The sequence below is a fragment of the Aquila chrysaetos genome, chromosome 14, assembly GCF_900496995.4.
Source record: "Aquila chrysaetos chrysaetos chromosome 14, bAquChr1.4, whole genome shotgun sequence".
Lineage (NCBI taxonomy): Eukaryota > Metazoa > Chordata > Aves > Accipitriformes > Accipitridae > Aquila > Aquila chrysaetos.
In genome coordinates, this window is record NC_044017.1 from 33,247,218 (window position 1) to 33,264,521 (window position 17,304).

Below are 17,304 nucleotides of genomic sequence, written 5' to 3' on the forward strand. Positions count from 1 at the left end.
TTTTTGGCTTTAAAATGAAGAATATCTGTAGCACTTAGGTGGGTGATGGGGCAGGCGCTGGTCACATACACAGTGCCTGGGCAGCTGACTTGAGCTGCTTGTGTTCCAGGTGGCTGAAGGAACATCAACCTGAGCCCCAACCTTCAGTCTTTTTAAGCTGAAAATACTTAAGTAAAAGGAAAAGTATGTGGGCAGCTGCTTGCAACGACAGCACTGATGGTGCTTCCATCTGCAGGAGACTAACATTGTGGTTAGTGATGGTTGAAACAGGGTAGTGCCTAGGGCTAAAAGTCAGCCAGTGTGACAGAGAATAGTCCCGAATGGTGACATTAGTGTGCTCAGCTGTTAGCACTCTTGTCTACAGCTGCTTTTTATAGTGAAGCCCAAATGCCCTCCCCACCTGGTCCTCTGGAACATGAGGCCATCGCCTGAATGTCAGCACAGCGACTCTTAGAACATCAGAAGTGATGGCTGCGCTTTGCCCGAGAGGGTGGAGTGGGTATCTCCAGTACTGGGAAAAGGAGGGATGTGTTCCTTCTGTGGGGGGTTGGCTGCTGGTAAGAAGGTGGATGGCCAGATGCACAAAAAGGATTGTGCATGATCCAAAAAAGATGTAAGGGAAAAAAGGTTTACTTTATGCCTGCTGCGGAAATCACTGTTAGAGAGGAATATGCAACTTTTTTTTCCCAACTGTGTCCAGTTCTGGGCTCCCCAGTACAAGAGAGACATGGACATACTGGGGAGAGTCCAACAAAGGGCCACAAAGATGATGAAGGTACAGGAGCACCTCTCTTACGAGGAGGAAAGGCTGAGAGAGCTGGGACTGTTCAGCCTAGAGGAGGCTCAGGAAGAATCTTATCGACGTATAGAGATACCTGAAGGGCGGGTGCAAAGAGGACGGAGCCAGGCTCTTTCCAGTGGTGCCCAGTGACAGGACCAGAGGCCATGGGCACAGACTGAAACACGGCGGGGGTCCCTCTGACCATCAGGAAACACTTTTCACTGTGAGGGGGACTGAGCACTGGCACAGGTTGCCCAGGGAGGTTGTGGAGTCTCCATCTTTGGAGATATTCAAAAGCCGTCTGGACATGGTCCTGGGCAACTGGCTGTGGGTGGCCCAGCTTGGGCAGGGGGGTTGGACCAGAGGAGCTCCAGAGGTCCCTGCCGACCTCAACCAGTCTGTGATTCAAAGTCCTTTTAACATCTGCGTCTACTGCATGGGTTAGAAAATTTTTTTAAAAGTCTCTTTCTTTAAATCTAAAATACTAGGGCTACTAACAAATTAGCAAATGCTACATGTGTCTGTTCTTGCTGTTCCCAATAGGATTTGGATAAGAACAACCAAAACTCTGTTTTGTAGCACATAGGAAATAGGTCTACAATGTGTGGTTTTACACGGCCATGTCCTTTCCAGGAGACCACATTGCTCACATGGATGTTTTCAATTAGGATTTAGAAGACTTTGTTTCTATATGTGACAATAGTATGCAACAGTAACAACAAACTTGATACTTTTTTCAGGATGGATTCCTGTGCCAAGTCCCTTCAGCGTTGTCCTCTTGCATAATATTGAGGAAGAAACAGATTTTTCTCTTCAAAATTGCATGTGAAATTTGGCAGGAAATCTTTGCTCCTCAGAAGAAAGAAGTGGTCCATAGTTTGACAATAACCTGAGGTTCTGGAATTTAACTCTGGTCACTCACATGTGATTTTTTCATTGCATTTTCCCAGTTTGGGTGATTTTCCCTTGTGACCAGTCTTTGGCCATCTCTGAAATTTTGTTTGCTGCAGGACAACACTGTGCTGCTAAGAACAGAAAGAGGTTGAGCTCAAAAGCATTGAAATTGGTGCCATGTGAGGACATCGAACTCAAAATAAAATCAAAACAAGAGAGCACAGTCTACTGGCAAAGTCTTTGCAAGGAAGAGATGCCAAGAGAGAATGTTATCAGCATACAAAAAAAGCCAGCAGTGTAGAAATGGAATATTCATCAGAACTGTGCAAAGCTGAACCATCCCCTCTCCCAGCACTGCAAGCTGACCAGCAGCCCTGGTCAGGAGCCAGAAGCCACAAGGAGCGGAGTTGTTCTAGTGATGGGGTGGTAGATCAAGTCTATGAATATCTGACTTAAATTTCTTGCTCTTTGGTTTGATTGCCCAACAGCATTTATCTACCTCAAGTAGTGTTGTAAGAAATGCATTAAATGTGGAAGCACTTCGACATTAAAATGATGGGGAAGAGACACATCACTACTGAGATGGTGCAGAAGAGGAGTCAGGCCTTATGAAGATACAGGTTTTGCCTCTCTCCAGTTACTTGTTCCCTATACATTAAATAACCTGAATTTATTAAAGGTTTTATCACCTTTGTACTTTCCAGGCTTCTTTACACAATTTTTTCATCCCTCTTCACTGAATTCAGCACCTTTGCAGATACTAACCAAATGCAAACATTTCATAACAGGTCAGGGCTTCCCTCAGAGGTGAGAGACCCATCATTAACACCTCTACTTTGTCCTGTCCCAAGAAAATTCGGTGGGGTTGCCACCACCAAGTAATCAAGAAAGTGTCAGAAAAAAATGAGTTATGCAAACTTGATTCATCTTTGCCGTTACCACTAGTTCCAGGTGTGGTCTAGTTTTCCAAAGGCTGAGCATTGCTTCTGACTCTACTTGGTAAGTTAACTTCACCATACTGACCTGTATCTTGTGGGCTTTGTTGTCTTTCAGAATAGAGGGATTTTACATCCAAAAAAATCTTACTGTCTTTTGATCAGGTCAGTGTTTACTAGGAATACTGCTCAGCAATTTGACCATCTTTTCTGCTAATTATAGTGTAACACTTTGTAGTTCTGTTCCATTATGTAAATAAGTGTCTCCAACAAAACCGAATAAATTGTGCTAGTTTAACCCCACTAAATTAATTTCTATCAGCTCCTGGCTATTACTTTTCCTTCTCTATGTGTGTGTTGATTTGTAATGAGGAATTTGGGTTATTGAGTTCTGACTGGACCCGTTCACCTACCTGTTCTCTGAGCTGGCATAGAACTGACAACTGTTGCGTGGGCGAGCGGGGACATTTCTTTGCCAGGACAAATTCTCACTCCGCCCGCCTGGCCGTGGGTGACCAGCCCAGGGACGAGGGTGTTTGGGCAGTGAATGAATTGTGCAATTTTCTGTATCGCCCCAAGGCTCTGTGTGGATTGCAGCTTCTCAGCTGGAAAGTAAAGGGAAGATGCCCAAGAACATTTTTAACTATCAAGGAAAACGCCACTTTTTGGGAGCTCCCTGAAGTTTGCACTAGTGCAGGTTTTACCCCTCTTCCTCTGTTCTAGGAATGTTTTTATCTGTGAAATCCCCCTGGCACTGCTGGCACAGCAAAGGTTTGAGTTGTTTCTCGTGCTGGTAGGCTGAAAACCTGCCTGCGCAAGACCTTTGGGCAGGCTGGTGCTGTGTCTCTTTGTAAGGCTGTGCGTTAGCTTTTGTCTTGAGAAAGAACAAGTTTCCTTCACATCATTTTTCCTACCGTTTATCTGATGGCTCCCGCTAGAGAGAGGAACATAAATATGACCTACTTCACAAATTGAAGTTGGATTTGGTCACTTTTAGTCCTAGAAGTGGATTTGTTACGCTTGCTCCCCATTAGAGTCCCTGCCTTTTCAATGCCTTCTTTCTCTCATTGTCTAGATCAGGATGACTGCGGGAGTAGAGAGTTTTCAAGTCGTCTCACTTGCATTTTGAAATTATCTCCTGTAATCAGTCTCTGGATCCACCCAAATGCACCCAGAACTACCTCTCCCAACGAAACAAGAGATGTAAGCCTGATGGACAAACAAGGAAGTACGCTGAGCTGAGCCAGGAGAGATCTGAAGCTTCCCGCTGCCATTCAAAGTGGTAACAGCTCGTTTAAAGTGGGTGAATGTGGGTTGACCAGCACTAATTTTAGATAAGGAGGATCTCGTGTTATGAGAAGGGGCACTTTATTTTTGCATGAGGTGTGAGAGCAACACACACAGGGAATGGAAGATGGGCACAGGAAAAAGGAATTTAAGGATTAAACTGGTTTGTAACTGCCCTTCTCCACTGGAGTCAATGACCACCAGGTTGGTCTCTGAAAGAGTAGCTCTTATGTTCACTCTCCACTCACCGAGTTAAACATTGGTTAATGAAAACTAGTACTGCTCCGACTGCTATGGCTTTAAAAAATGCTCTGTCATTCAAAAAATACAAGTAGTGATTGAATTGAAAATTGGCATGTCTGGCCCAGGGCTGTGTCCCACCAAATAAATTGTTTACATTGAGTTTTTCAGCACTGACCTAAGTCTGTCTACATTGACGTCTGTAGTACAACTCCCATCTTTGAGCCCAGGCAGGGGATTTCATCATCCCCCCCTGCCCTGAGCCTTGTTTAAGGGGGTGTCCCTGCCTGCATCTTGTTCCCACGGGTGGAACAGGGAGTGCGGAGAGCTGGGACAGCACAAAAGCTGGCGGGGGTGCTGCTGCAAATGCAGACAGCTGGTACGTGCAGTTTACTCCAAAATAGTGAGGTATATATGGGAATGCCCTGCCATTCAAAGGCAGACAACAAACAATTGTTTATAACTTTAATCAACCACAGATTGCTTTGTTTTGGTTTTTGGTTTTTTTTTTTTTTTTTTTTTTCAAAGAATAAACATTGGCCCAGAAATGAAGCTTTGAAGAAAAGGAAATGCAGGTTACAAAATCATCTGATATCTGTTACGTTGACCTCCTAAAATTTTCACCAAAGACAGAGGAATGTTTCAGTGGCCCCTGCATCACTGCAGTCACCTTCTATTTCTGGTAATCTGTCACTGGATGCTGTTTTCCTCTTGCCCCTAAAACTTTATAGGTGGCACTAAATGTATTTGCTTACATGCAGGTACAAGTCATTCTGAATTGCATTAACACAAAGCATCCCACTGGCTTTACAGCCACAGGCCATGTTTGCTCTTGGGGAAAAGGGCTGAAATAAAGCATCGTCAGGACCATAATACCAGAGCGTGGGAGACTCTGGATTTTGTTTCTAATTGCTGTCTTGTGTTTTAATTCTCTTTAAATCACAAGTGTTCTTAAACCACAGTATCTGGCTCTTTTACACTGTGACCAAACTTTGATTAAAGCAGCTTTCATACCTTTGGCTTCGTTTTTAAGCTGTGACTAAAAAGAAAAATGCAGGCTATTCAAATACATCAGTACAGAATGTGGACTAAAATACATGTTATATATATTATGCACTTTGGTTATTTTTATAAACTATTTAAATAGCAGTCATTAAACTTTTCTACTATACTGCAGAGCTGAGAAGCAACTTGACTTACTCAAGTATGCAAATGTTATTAGCCTTGAAGCTACTGGACTGAGAAACATAGTTACTATATACACTTCCAGCTATGCTCTTGTTTTCAGTAACTGTATTTAACAGTTTGAACCATGTAAAATGTTAATAAATACCAGACTTCTAGGAAATAAATGTCTGTACAAGTCTTGCCATTGTTTTCCTTCACTGTAGTGTGGGAAGGAGTTAAGTTTCTAAAATGAAGCAATAGCTTGAATGCTGATCCAGCCTCTTCAAGAGCAGCTGTGACGGCCTGACTTGTCTCAGCACTGCTTATCACAGGAAAACTTATTTCAGGGTCTCTCTTATTTGCAAGGAGACTGACAATAGGCTGAAAAGAGAAGGGTTTTTCCCTAAACTGATACTTAACAGGATGTCATTGAAAAATGAGTAAATGCCATCAGCCAGTAGGATGTCTTTTGGGAAACTAAATTATGCAAACCAGACATAACATGTTCTCCTCTGCCCATCAGCACAGCCTTAGCTCCCAGTCATGGTAGATTGCTCAAGAACACCTGTGTTCTAGGTGTGTCTAGGCCTTTTGCCCTACCACAGTGGTCTGCAGCCATGGGTAACACAGCAGTGCAACTTGGTCAAGGTCTGTATGCAGTTTGCTATCAAACACACTCAGTTCAGGAGAAAACGTGTTACCACTATGGTTATGAATAGTCTTAGCTTTGCAGTAAATCTGAAATATGCAAGACAAAATGAATCCCACCTGAATGGAATAGTCTGAGCTGATTGTCTTCACCTTCAGTAGAAAGATGTAGGAATGTAGGTGTCATTTGTAAACTAGATCCAGTAAATCACTGTGAAAAAGCCTTGTTTCTCTCTACTGATTTACAGCGAGAATCCCAATGAGTAATTCAAATGTCCACAGGTCAGGTTAAGATGAATCCCATCCTCTGTGTCTGGAAATAAACACTTCCAGGCAAACTACAACCCTCTCATCAGGAGGTGGACTTCTCTAAAACCTGTGCCCCCACCCACCGTGTTCCCTTCCCCCCTCTTAATCCATTCATAATGATAAAGCAATTCCCTTTGATCTTTCACAGAAATGGCAAACACGTACAGCTTAGCATGTTATTTATTCTCAATGCCTAGAGTCATGCAGCCATTTCTCTGTTGGATCCAGCCATGTCTGGGTGTGGTATGTGTTGAAACCTACTTCACAGCTTCTTGACATAAACAGGATAATATTCAGCCTTGGCTCCATAAAGTAACATGGAAGGCATTTGGCAGTGTTCCTAAATTCTCGCTGTTTAAACATGAGGAATCAGATCACTTCTGCATAACAGCATTGATTTATAGCTGAAGGCCGTGAGGAATCCTTCCATTTAGACTAAACGGGCAATGCAGGAGAGAGTTTCTGCATTCCCAGTTACAGGTTTGAGCCCAGTCACCCCCCCCACAGTGAAGGAAGCCACCAACTTGTCAAATACAGTGGTTAAACATTGTTTAAAACATTCACTACTTCTTTCCTGGAAGGTACACTCCTCTGTATTTCTCTGTGGTGAGAGTTTCAAATTATGTTTGTTAGGTAACTTCACAAAGCCTTGGGTTTTATTTTAATGCCTCCCAATTTTTCTTCCAATTCAAAGACTGCAACCTTACTGTGTCTTGAGACAGCAGGTGCATATTCACAATGGGAAAGACTCTGCAACAGAAAAAAAATGTTGCAGGCACTGCTCTCCCCCATGATAAGAACACCTAAACCCAATTAACAGGCCTATGGCATCCTACTTCCCCTCAACAGCAGGCGCACTACAGCACTGTCACTGTGTAATTAGAAGCTTTATGGTTACGCTGTGTCAGCAGTGGCACTAAGTTCCTGGAGAAGTGGATTTAAACTTCTGGGAGAACTCTTCCAGCACCTCCATTAGCTTCTCCTCATCCTCCAGTGGACTGTGGGTGCTTGCCAGGGGTAAGTGTGTAGGGACTGGTTGCCTGTCTGGAAGACAAAAATAGATTTAAAAAAAAATAATTTAAAAAAATCCTTATGGGTACATTTAACCACCTCTTCTAGCACAGAGGAGATTTTTTTGCTAGGCTCTATACTGCCCAAACATACTCACGGTCTTGAAGCCAGGAAACTTACCTTCTAGGTATCTGTAAACAACTTTAGTTAAGCGTATCTTCCAAACCTGAAATTAAGCTAATTTCATTTGTATTCTGGAACTAGAGTCATTGTCCTTTAGCACAATATGACTTAGACTGGGGAGCAAGACCTCATTTGTAGCTGAGGACAGTATAGCTAAAGGAAGGCCTTACTGTGGGGTTACGCCTGCTCGCTGTCACTACTGCAACTCCTGTAGACAAAGACCAATAACTTGAGATTGATGTTGCAGGCACAGGTTGCTTTTGCAGCACAAGATAGGGTTTTTCCTTGGCTTCTGGATAATGTTTCTAGTGCTACACAAATTCCCCAGCTGGGACTTTGTAGTTTGGATTCATTTCAATCTTAAAATGCTTACTTTCATCCTTAAAAATAATGGTTAAATTCTAAATGCTAAAGAACTTAAGCTAATTGCTTAGTCGCCTTAAGTAACATGTATCCAACATAAAGACGTTTGACCAACTTTGCTCAATTTGATGCTTTGCTTGGTTTTCCAAATCTCATACGCCTCACTCTGTGTAAATACAGCTCTATCGCCATCCATTCTAAGGGATTTTTCTCTCCAAAAACACAGTATCTAGAGCCCAGGAACCTTGTGACAATGCTCTCAGATGTCTATGAAACAAACATCAAAGCACTGGTGCAGCACTGCTAGTTTATTTAGTAAGTCCTTCCGCAGTAGCCAGCTGAGACTAAAAGAAGAAGCTGTTGCAACACTGGGCAGCAGATTCCTCTGGAAACCTATCAGGCTGCCATCGGGCTTCCCAGGGGAGCAGAGATGTTTGCTCTCTTAAGAGCAAATATAACTGGCTGCACACACCACATAACCTCTGCTCATGGAAAACTGAGCAGAGAGAAACATGCAGAGGAACGTTCCCTTCTCCATCACTGAATATGAACTGCTTCCGACCTAACTGTACTGCTTCCAGCAGCCTGTGCTAAAGTTTGGGAACTATGTGTGAAAGCCAAGTTCAGCATCACGGAGAAGATGCTTCTAGTCTTTGGAAAGCAGGACTCTGTCAAACATTTTTTTATTTATTTTGGCAGACGCAGAGAATTCTGGTTGTACGAGTCATGTTCTCACTTCCCATTTTTTTTTCCTCAGGAAAAAAAAAATGCTGGCTTTGGTTTGCACTCAAAGGGAACAGAATAAAAGAGAACAGAAGAAATGGAGGAAAGGTGTGACTGATGCAGGAAATGGCCGTCGAGGACCAGAGGGTCTGTGGTGAAGTGCTCCTGCACACAAAGCCCTTTACTGAAAGGGCCTGAAGAGGGCCCATACTAAGCTGTGGCTTCCAAAGGGCAGCAGGAGAGAAATAACTGATTTCATCACTATTGGATAAGCACGGGACACAGACACAGGACTTCTCTTGCAGCCTTAAGAGCAGTCGTGCCAAGACCAAAGCTCTCAAAAGTCAACAGCTATAGCTAAAGAGCCAAGGCATGTTCCCTGTTTACTAAAGCTGGGGGTAGACAGAGGCCAAAGGCAAGAGCCAGGTGGAATTATGATCTAGAGAAAGAACAACTAGACAGAAGCATTATGACCAGAAGAAGATGACAGGAGTATGAAAAAGGCAAAGCCTACTTCTACAAAGAAAGACGACTGACCAGCTGGCATGTGGGGTTTCTGCATGCGCCACATGATGACATGAAAAAGGTCTAGTTAAGTATCTGTCAACCAACCCTGCGTGACTGTCTGAGAGGGGACAGAAGGGACAAAGTCAACCCAACTCGGGAAAAGTCTGAACTCCCTGCATGCTCCGCCTAGAAATTCAGTGAATCAGGATTCGAGTGCCACATCCAACAAAAGTACTGGGCTTCTGTAAGCAATTATCCTGAGCTTTGCCCTTCTCCTTCTGGACTGACCTGCATCACCATTAAGACATCTATGCTTCCACCTGCTCCTACTAAGATGCCTGTCATTCGTCTGGGAGAAAAGAAGGGCTCTGCCCTATTTTTCCATTCCTTATGCTTACAGTGCCAAAAATGCCACTGCGCTCAAGTCTCTGCCCAGCATTAGAGAAAGGGGGAACTGGCAGTTTTAACTAGCATGGAGCAGTAGGAAGAAGAGCCTGTCAAAGCAAAGCCAACCCCTGGTGCTCTGTGAGAAGGATGCTAGTTTTCCAGCATCATAAAAGATGCTGTTTGACTGCTGTGATTCACCTTCCCTTGGCACAGTCCTGCATACAGCCATTTTCATTAAAAAAAAACCCAACCCTCCAACTTAACACAGTCGTTCTCTGGTTGCACAATTCTCACTTGAACCTTTAGTCTGGGAACAATTTTGAGTAATACTTTATCCTTTGAACAACAGTTGCCAGGTGGAGCCTTCATCCCCTTCCAGGCCAGATGGGGATCCTACAGTTCAGGCAGCTTAGGGATCTCCACTGCTGCGCAATGTAAGACACTGCTGCCTTACCTTGGAAGAACAAGCCACTCGGTAACTTTATTGCTTCAGATGATACTGCCAACCATACAACGGTATCAGCTCCCTGGGCCTCTGTGCGCAGGGTATTCTTCATCTTCTGATAGAAATCTGGCATTGACGATCTCACAGCTAGAAAGAATAACAATGGAATGGTAGTCTGCCATGTGAGGCTTTTTTTGATTAAAAAAAAAACCAAAAAAACCAGCTTAAAATTGCCATTGTGAGTGTAGGAGGAAAAGAAGGCATCTCAGAGTTTATGAAGGAGAACCAGTATTTCCCCATAGCTAAGAGTACAATGTCTTCTGCTGGAATAGTGCTAAACCGCCAGATCATCCACCAGTTGTTTGTTTGGGTCAAATTACAGGACCAAAACTACTAGGAGCTGAGAACAGGATCAGCGAGAGACTCCTGAGCCAATTCCATTCTAAACTGCAAAGGCGGCAAGACATGGGGGGAAATACCAAAACCCAGGGGTTTTAGCTCTTATTTTCTCACCAGTTTTAAGAAACCAGTTGCAGCATTGTATTTAAAAACTGTATGGTGAACAGTACCTAAACCAACTACATAATAATTCATGTTCAAACTCTGGTTTCTTTTTATTTTGTTGAACAAGTGATGACTGAAGGCCCATCCCCTGCAGCTGTTTATTTTTGAGGGTAGGAGAGTCCTTGAACTTTAAGGTGGGATAACTTTATGGTTCATTAGGTTTAAAATCCACAAAGAATGTACAAAAATAAATCTATTTTAGAGAAATACTATGATATTTAGTTGGAAGGGGCATTTTTCAAGCATAAAGTAGACTGGGTAAATGCTTCTGTCATCAGAAGCAAATTTGGGAAACTGCATCCCTAGAAAAGACCTAGAGATCGGAGTGCTAGCCCACATCCCAAGCTTGGGTGTTAGGGGCTGGTAACATATTGTAGAACACAACATGCATACTGGGTAACTGATGCTGGCCCGCCTGCCGAGACACAGTCACTGAAGAACAGCTGCAGCTCAGACAAAGGGCTGTCTGGCCAAACACGCTGCTTCTCAACAGCAGTAAATGTTTAGAGGAAGAGCAGAGGAACAGGGCTTGCACAATGTGCGTGCTCTACTTTCCTATATGCCCTCGCAAATTCCCAATGTCTACACGTTGGTACTTACAGAGGCAGAAGCTCTACTGTGTGTTTAACAGCCCCACTACAAATGTAACTTAAAGGTTAGCTTAAAGCACTGTGGCTCTGCTGTGCATTTGCGTGGGGCTGGCACCATTCATTGCCCATTATTATTCCCTGGACATACACAGATAGCAGACACTGTGCAGAACAGAGCTACCGGGGGGGCATAAAACTGCTTCAAGCACCAGTTTGGAGCCAAGAAATCACTGCACCTGTTGGAGAAATCTACCAGAAAGTTTCTTTTCTCTTCGGTTTTAGACTAATCCTGAAAAGAAAAAATATAGTCAGAGTGTCAAGCAGATGTTACCTGGAGTGTCTGCCCAGCCAGGGTGCATCACAGAGAAATGAATGTTTCTGTGAGCTTTTGCCCACTGTTCTGTCAAGACAACTTGCTGTCTCTAGGATAGAGCAAAAAGAGCCAGACTAGCATCAAGTTAGTTCCCAGAGAGATAAACTACATCAAATGTGCTGTAAATACCAAGGCATGCATAGCAGAAATATACCCTTGCTCATCCTGATTGGATTTATTGGATAATTTTGTCAGAGACCACCATGGTCATTGCAATCCCTACCCTGGCGACAAGGTTACTTTTAAAGTGGTTACACTGCTTTTACTGACCACGTCTACTTGCTGCAGACTGTAGGTAAGAACTAAGCAGGCAGAAAGGGTTTGTCAGCTAAAGACAGTTTTCCCCCTTGACACTTGTGTCAAATCAAACGAAAGTCTACCCATGCTCTCCGTGCAAGATGGTATGCACTCATCATACTTCTGAAGATTATTGCTTGTGCACCTCTGTACGGGTTGGATGCAATGGGAAAGCAACAGCCTTTTGCAAAGCAGATGGTATAAGCCGCCTAACAAACAAGTGCTGGGCTTTGTTTTCAAAACCATGGACTGTACCTTGTTCTGTGCATACACCATAGTTCCATCAAATGTCCCATTTCCCGACTGCAAGTCAGATATGTTTAATTTTTGAACTAGCATGCCCCCAGAAGAGACAGTTATCTGTAAGCAAATGAACGAAAAGCAAATGAACGAAAAGCAAAACGAGGAACTCCCCACAATCGCACTCATGCATGTAATGTGGTCTTCAGGCCATATTTGGAAATCCCTAGGGAGCAGGATCCCTCTCCATACTCTTTGCACGACACTTGTGCTCATGTGTGGAGCATACCTGGAGATGAGGTGGAAGAAACAGAATTTTTTTTAGAAAGTGATTTTCATTCAAAGTGGCGTTGACTGCTTCAGGGAACTTTGTGCTTCTTCCTTTTGAGAAGTAATTGGAAGAAAGAAAATAGCAGAATAGCACTATTTGTAGTTTATATGTTTAGCAATTATAGAACCTAACTAGAAAACAAGACTGTACAAAACTTGGGAAATTTCATTTTAAAAAAAAAGGTACCTGCTGTCCTATTTTACAGCAAGATCTGTAAGGTTCTTTTAAGCCTATACTCCTGTTATAGGTATTTTGCACTATGCTGCAGGAGATAACTTGCCCCAGGGAAAGTAAAAGGGGAGGCTTCCAAAAGAAGTGTTTTACTCTGATTTCCAACGAAGGGTTGAGAGTAGCAGGCAGGAGCTTTGCCTTGGAGAAGGAGGTGGTTGTTAGCAAAATCCAAGAGGGTTCTAGAGATGCTTACAGCATTACAACTAATCCTGCATTGCTAGCATAATCAAAGAAATGCTGTCACAAAGCAGAAGGTAAGAGTAGTAAAACACTTTTCAACAGTATCACAGACTCACCACTCTGGCATCAGCTTCTTTTTCCAGGAGGGGCAGCAGGGCAGTTGTCAGAATGTATGTACCTAAGAGACAGACAGGCACCAACATTAACTTGTCTTTTTAAAAAAGCTTTCTTCTCTCCCCACCTTCTGTAACAACCCAAAGTCTCTTTATTTCTGAAACTTGATCTGAATGTAATGATGATTTTTTTTTCTGCTTTACCTGCAATATGCCAACTCAACTTGTAGTGGTCCACGTTGCTGCACACTTATCAAAAGGCACATCAGTTATTTTATAGACTTTTATGTTTATTGTATCTGTAGAGCAAACTGCTCACTACATTCAGCCAAAACTCTGAAGGCAAAATGGCTCAGGTATGGATTTCCTTGGGGGTAAGGTGATGCCAGCGAAGAAACAGGGAATGCGTTTCCCCTCCATGTGTGGCATAGATACATGTGTCTATGCCAGGTCATGAACAAGAGAAGGAAACTGTGCTTCACACTTGTGTTTCTTAGGCTCTTGCATCTGCACCTAAGACTCATCCATTTTTGCCTTCTCACTATGAAATCACTCAGAGTACACTGACACTTTTGATTTGTGTTGCACACAAAAACCGCCTCTTAAATCCCCAGCATGACTATTACAGAAGATAAGGAATCCTCGGGGGGAAAAATATTAATGTTGTGTGCCCAAGGCTGAGCTAAAATTACTTGGGAAACTTAACTCGTCCTTCCCCAATTTAATCGTGTTCATTTAGCGTAGATTTGTACATACCACACAAATATATTCCATTACAGCTGTTACCATGACCAGCAAAGTTTGTTATTCAAAACATTGTTCAACTGCTAGTGTATTTGATTCTGACACACCTAGTGGTGTTTCACCCACTCAAGTGCAACACAGGGATTTTTGTTTGTTTTTATCTCATCAGAGATACTTTTGTTTTCCCTTTAAACTGTATTTTAAAAAAATCTGTTTAATTCAAAATTAATCTATCCCCATTTAGTCTAGTGTTTCTGCACCAAGTATAATACTTACCTCTCATCTCTTCACAAATGGCTCTAGTTCAACAATTCTGTGTCAGCAATAAATGTATTTTTTTCCATGAGCTACTGAGGCTATGTTTTTCAGTAGACATGAAGACTTCAGCATGTGTCTTTATAACCTCTCTTCCACAGAGGCAATGAGATCACCCAGTTAAAATACAGTGTGTTTATAAATATGCTACCAAAATCAAACGTGTCACATGCTTGGTGAACAAACTGTTCAGTTCCCCTGTCAGTCACAGCACTCTTCATTTTCTCTATATAATCAGAGGGACATCCATATGCACACAATATATTTAAAACCCTGGCAAATCAAAGCGAATGCACAGCAGATGAGTAAATGCAGCCTGTCTTCAGCAGAAAATGCAAGCAAAGGCAGTTGCCAGTGAATAACGAGAGCCTGTACGTCTCCCCTGGTAGTGCCGGGGAGACTGAACGATGACATCATTAGGACAAGAACTACCGCTGATTGTCATGGGAGACTGCAGCGATGTAAAAAATAAATAAATAAAAAAAATCACTTCAGTACAAGCCGAGAGCCTGGATTAAATTTTGATTTGCTATGGATTCTTCAAATGCAAAGTAACATCATGTCTTGGTTAAATAAGCTGCATCTCCAAAAGGCAGAGCTGCAATGCACCAGCTATGACGATGCTTGATTTTACTGTCCTGCAGATTAATTTACACTTTTAAGGGGCTTCATCTTGATTTGTTAATTCTAAAGGGATGCAAAGATGAATGCATTAACATTGCCTCATTAACAACTGAGTTTTGTTTTGTTTTCCAGCTGGATGATAGGAATGTTCAATGCCAAAAATCCTGCTTATAGCAACTACAGCTTGTCAGAAGTTTATGTGCTTATTTAAAACCACAAACTAACTGCAAAGCCAGCGTCTCCTCTCTTCCTCAAGTTTATTAAGAATTCAGTAAATCCCACAGAGCCAGAGCATTCCATCTTTTTGCCCCACAAAACCACTTGCTCATTTGCTTTGAGACAGAGAGCAAAAAGACCAGTTTTGATCCCAGCTTGCTATGGTAAGCACTAGTATCTCAAAACACACACAGACGCGACACATCAGGCATTAAGACTGAAGCGTTTAATTTCTCCCATTACTAAATATTTCACCAACTATTGTCCCTGTTTTAAGTGTTCAAACGCAAACTCCTTAGTACTTTAAAAAATATACTTGGATATTATACGCTCTTATTTGCATGGGTTGGTCTGTCAGGCAAAACAGCCTGGACAAGAAATTTAGTACAATAATAGTAGAATTGACATACCTTATTAATAAGGTATGTTATTGGCTGGAATGCATCATCATCAATTGAAACCTCCACATTTTTATTCATGTAAAAGCTGGCACATAGTTTGATAGTTATGTTCAAACAAATAGGAAGAATTCTCAGTACAGCCAGTGTAGAGACCTGGCATGGCCATGTACCTCACAGCATGTATTTTGCCAAGCACAGCTATATTGCAGCATACAGTAATACAGAAATTAATTTCTAAGTAAAAGGGGAAGCTGCAAATGAATGCATTGCCTGCCACAGTCCTCATAAAAACATGAATTGCATTAACAGTATAAAAACAAAAAAGGAAAATTTTCTTACTTTCAGTAAAAAAAAATCTTGCGAGGAAAACCAAAACTGATTTGTTAGAAGAAACTACCTTCCCTTCTCCCCCCACTTAAGGAAATCAAGAAAACATCCAAATTATATATTCTTTTGCTAATAATTGATTATTAATATCCATGTACTGGATAGCTGCCTTTCCAAAATGAACACTTCAGCATTCTAGTATGTTTCCTTGACACAAAAATAATTTCTGTCTGTTAAAAGAGGAACCTCCTCCCACAGACCTTGGTTAAAAACAGTAAAGCATATCAAATGTGATTAATGCTTAATTATCACTGCGTTCAAACTGTACAGATTTTTTTGAGGTTTCTTTTTTTTTAAATTGTTTAAGAAGACCAAGAGAGAACACAAAGGTCCATGGAGGGAAAGGCAATGATCAACAGTGATGTGCCTTGCACTGAAAGCATGAAGAACTGGGTATCTCGGTGATCCTGCCCCTCCTCTGAGAGGACCTTCGGGATTCCGCCAGAAACAAAGGACAACCTTTTTTCCCCAGAAAACAAGAGCTGCCACTACTCCTGGGGGGTTCTGGAGAAAGCGAGTCCTTGTCTCAAGCAGATACTCTGTAAATGGAGTTGCTCATCCTTGAGGCCACCACGTTTCCCAGTGCCTGTACCCCAGCAGTTGCATCCACGACAGAGGAGAAACCGAGAGCCCTCTGGGACACATGGCAACTGGGAGCAGGATGTTCCTGTCTGAACAGTTCTCCTGGACTACGGCTCATTTCTGGCACAGGTCTGAGTGCCTGTGGAAAAGAGCAGGCTACTTGGAATTACTCACACAGTGGAAACTTGAGCAGCAGCCTCTCTCACACGCATCTCTGACCCAGCAGGCAGGGAACTATGAGTACACCTACAAGGCAGTGCTAGATATACGGCTGTACTACCTGTATCTGTGACTGTGTGACAGAGGCCAGACTCTGATACATCACCTTCTCCTGCCACTGGAAGGTGTATTGTCTACATGGCCTGAAAGCTTGACTCCCACTGGGGTAACTGGGGGGAAAAAAAAAAAAAAAAAAAAAAAATTGCAGTGAAATGGTATACAACACTTCCCTTTGAAAAGGGGTATTTGCTGTGCCACAAAGGAGTCGAGCAAGATGAATTTGGGAGCTTGCTCAGAAACAGCAGGAACACAGAAGGGGGTGAGTAACCATCCAGTCTATCACCCCCATGTACAGGATTTCATCTTGCCCTCACTGAACTCTGCTGAGGTGAAGAGTTGACTAGAGAAACCTATTGGACAAGCTACAGCCCTGCTCTGTGTAATGAGGTTTGACACAGTACTTGCTGGCCATGTTTTCTCCAGTTAAAGAGGCTCCTGGGATTGATGCAGTTGCTTTTAAAGATAAACATCCTCTCAACCTTTGCTTTTCTTTGGAAAAATTCCTGTAAGTTTTATGTCTTGAAGCTGGGCTCACATAATAAGAAATAATGTATAATACAGTGTAATTAAAACTTTCCTACAGGGATACAGCAACTCCACCATTACACACAATTCAACCAACTCTATCATATAGCAGATTAGACACTGCGGGTTGTCAGTGTGTGCGTTACACATGGTAATTCCAGTAAAGCAACGAGCATGGCACTTAATGAGAACATACTTTGTTCATACACACTTCCTCCCAAGTGCTGATCACATTAATGTTTATTTAAGTTCCATGTTTACTTGCTCAAAAAAAAAAAAAAATTTGAATCACCATACATTCCATTGTGGTCCATTTTGTAATTGCTCCACTGGCTCTGAGATATTCGCAATTTAGTTGAGTAATCTCATATTGTGCTCTAACTAACAACTCCCATTTTTAACTCCATACAGTGAACTCCTCTGTCAACCTGT

The 17,304-nt window shown here is 42.5% G+C and overlaps 2 protein-coding genes and 1 long non-coding RNA gene across 20 annotated transcripts in view; 2 read left to right on the top strand and 1 right to left on the bottom strand.

The window, feature by feature from the left end:
* WDFY2 (WD repeat and FYVE domain containing 2) overlaps positions 1-5,489 on the top strand; it is a 73,476-nt gene extending 67,987 nt beyond the window's left edge. For 3 of the 13 annotated variants that reach the window (XR_005933905.1, XR_005933907.1, XR_005933916.1), the window contains 2 exons: positions 1,522-2,626; positions 2,729-5,489. The gene's annotated coding sequence lies outside the window, so the exon portion shown is untranslated. Of the gene's footprint in view, positions 1-1,521; positions 2,675-2,728 lie in introns of all 13 variants that reach the window. The other 10 variants (XR_005933914.1, XR_005933913.1, XR_005933909.1 and 7 more) reach the window with 10 other exon arrangements.
* Positions 5,490-6,423: 934 nt separating this feature from the next.
* The window catches only part of DHRS12 (dehydrogenase/reductase 12), a 28,020-nt gene continuing 17,139 nt past the window's right edge, over positions 6,424-17,304 (bottom strand). For all 6 annotated transcript variants that reach the window (XM_030036347.2, XM_041128623.1, XM_041128624.1 and 3 more), the window contains 5 exons: positions 12,803-12,864; positions 11,960-12,064; positions 11,366-11,456; positions 9,890-10,027; positions 6,424-7,305 (listed from right to left, as the gene is read on the bottom strand). In XM_030036347.2, the coding sequence (XP_029892207.1) occupies positions 7,178-7,305; positions 9,890-10,027; positions 11,366-11,456; positions 11,960-12,064; positions 12,803-12,864 (524 nt within the window). In that variant the 3' untranslated portion in view covers positions 6,424-7,177. The remainder of the gene's footprint in view (positions 7,306-9,889; positions 10,028-11,365; positions 11,457-11,959; positions 12,065-12,802; positions 12,865-17,304) is intronic.
* On the top strand, positions 12,871-16,462 carry LOC121233786. Its single transcript, XR_005933917.1, has 2 exons — positions 12,871-14,862; positions 15,797-16,462. It is a non-coding gene; the product is annotated as an uncharacterized LOC121233786 (long non-coding RNA).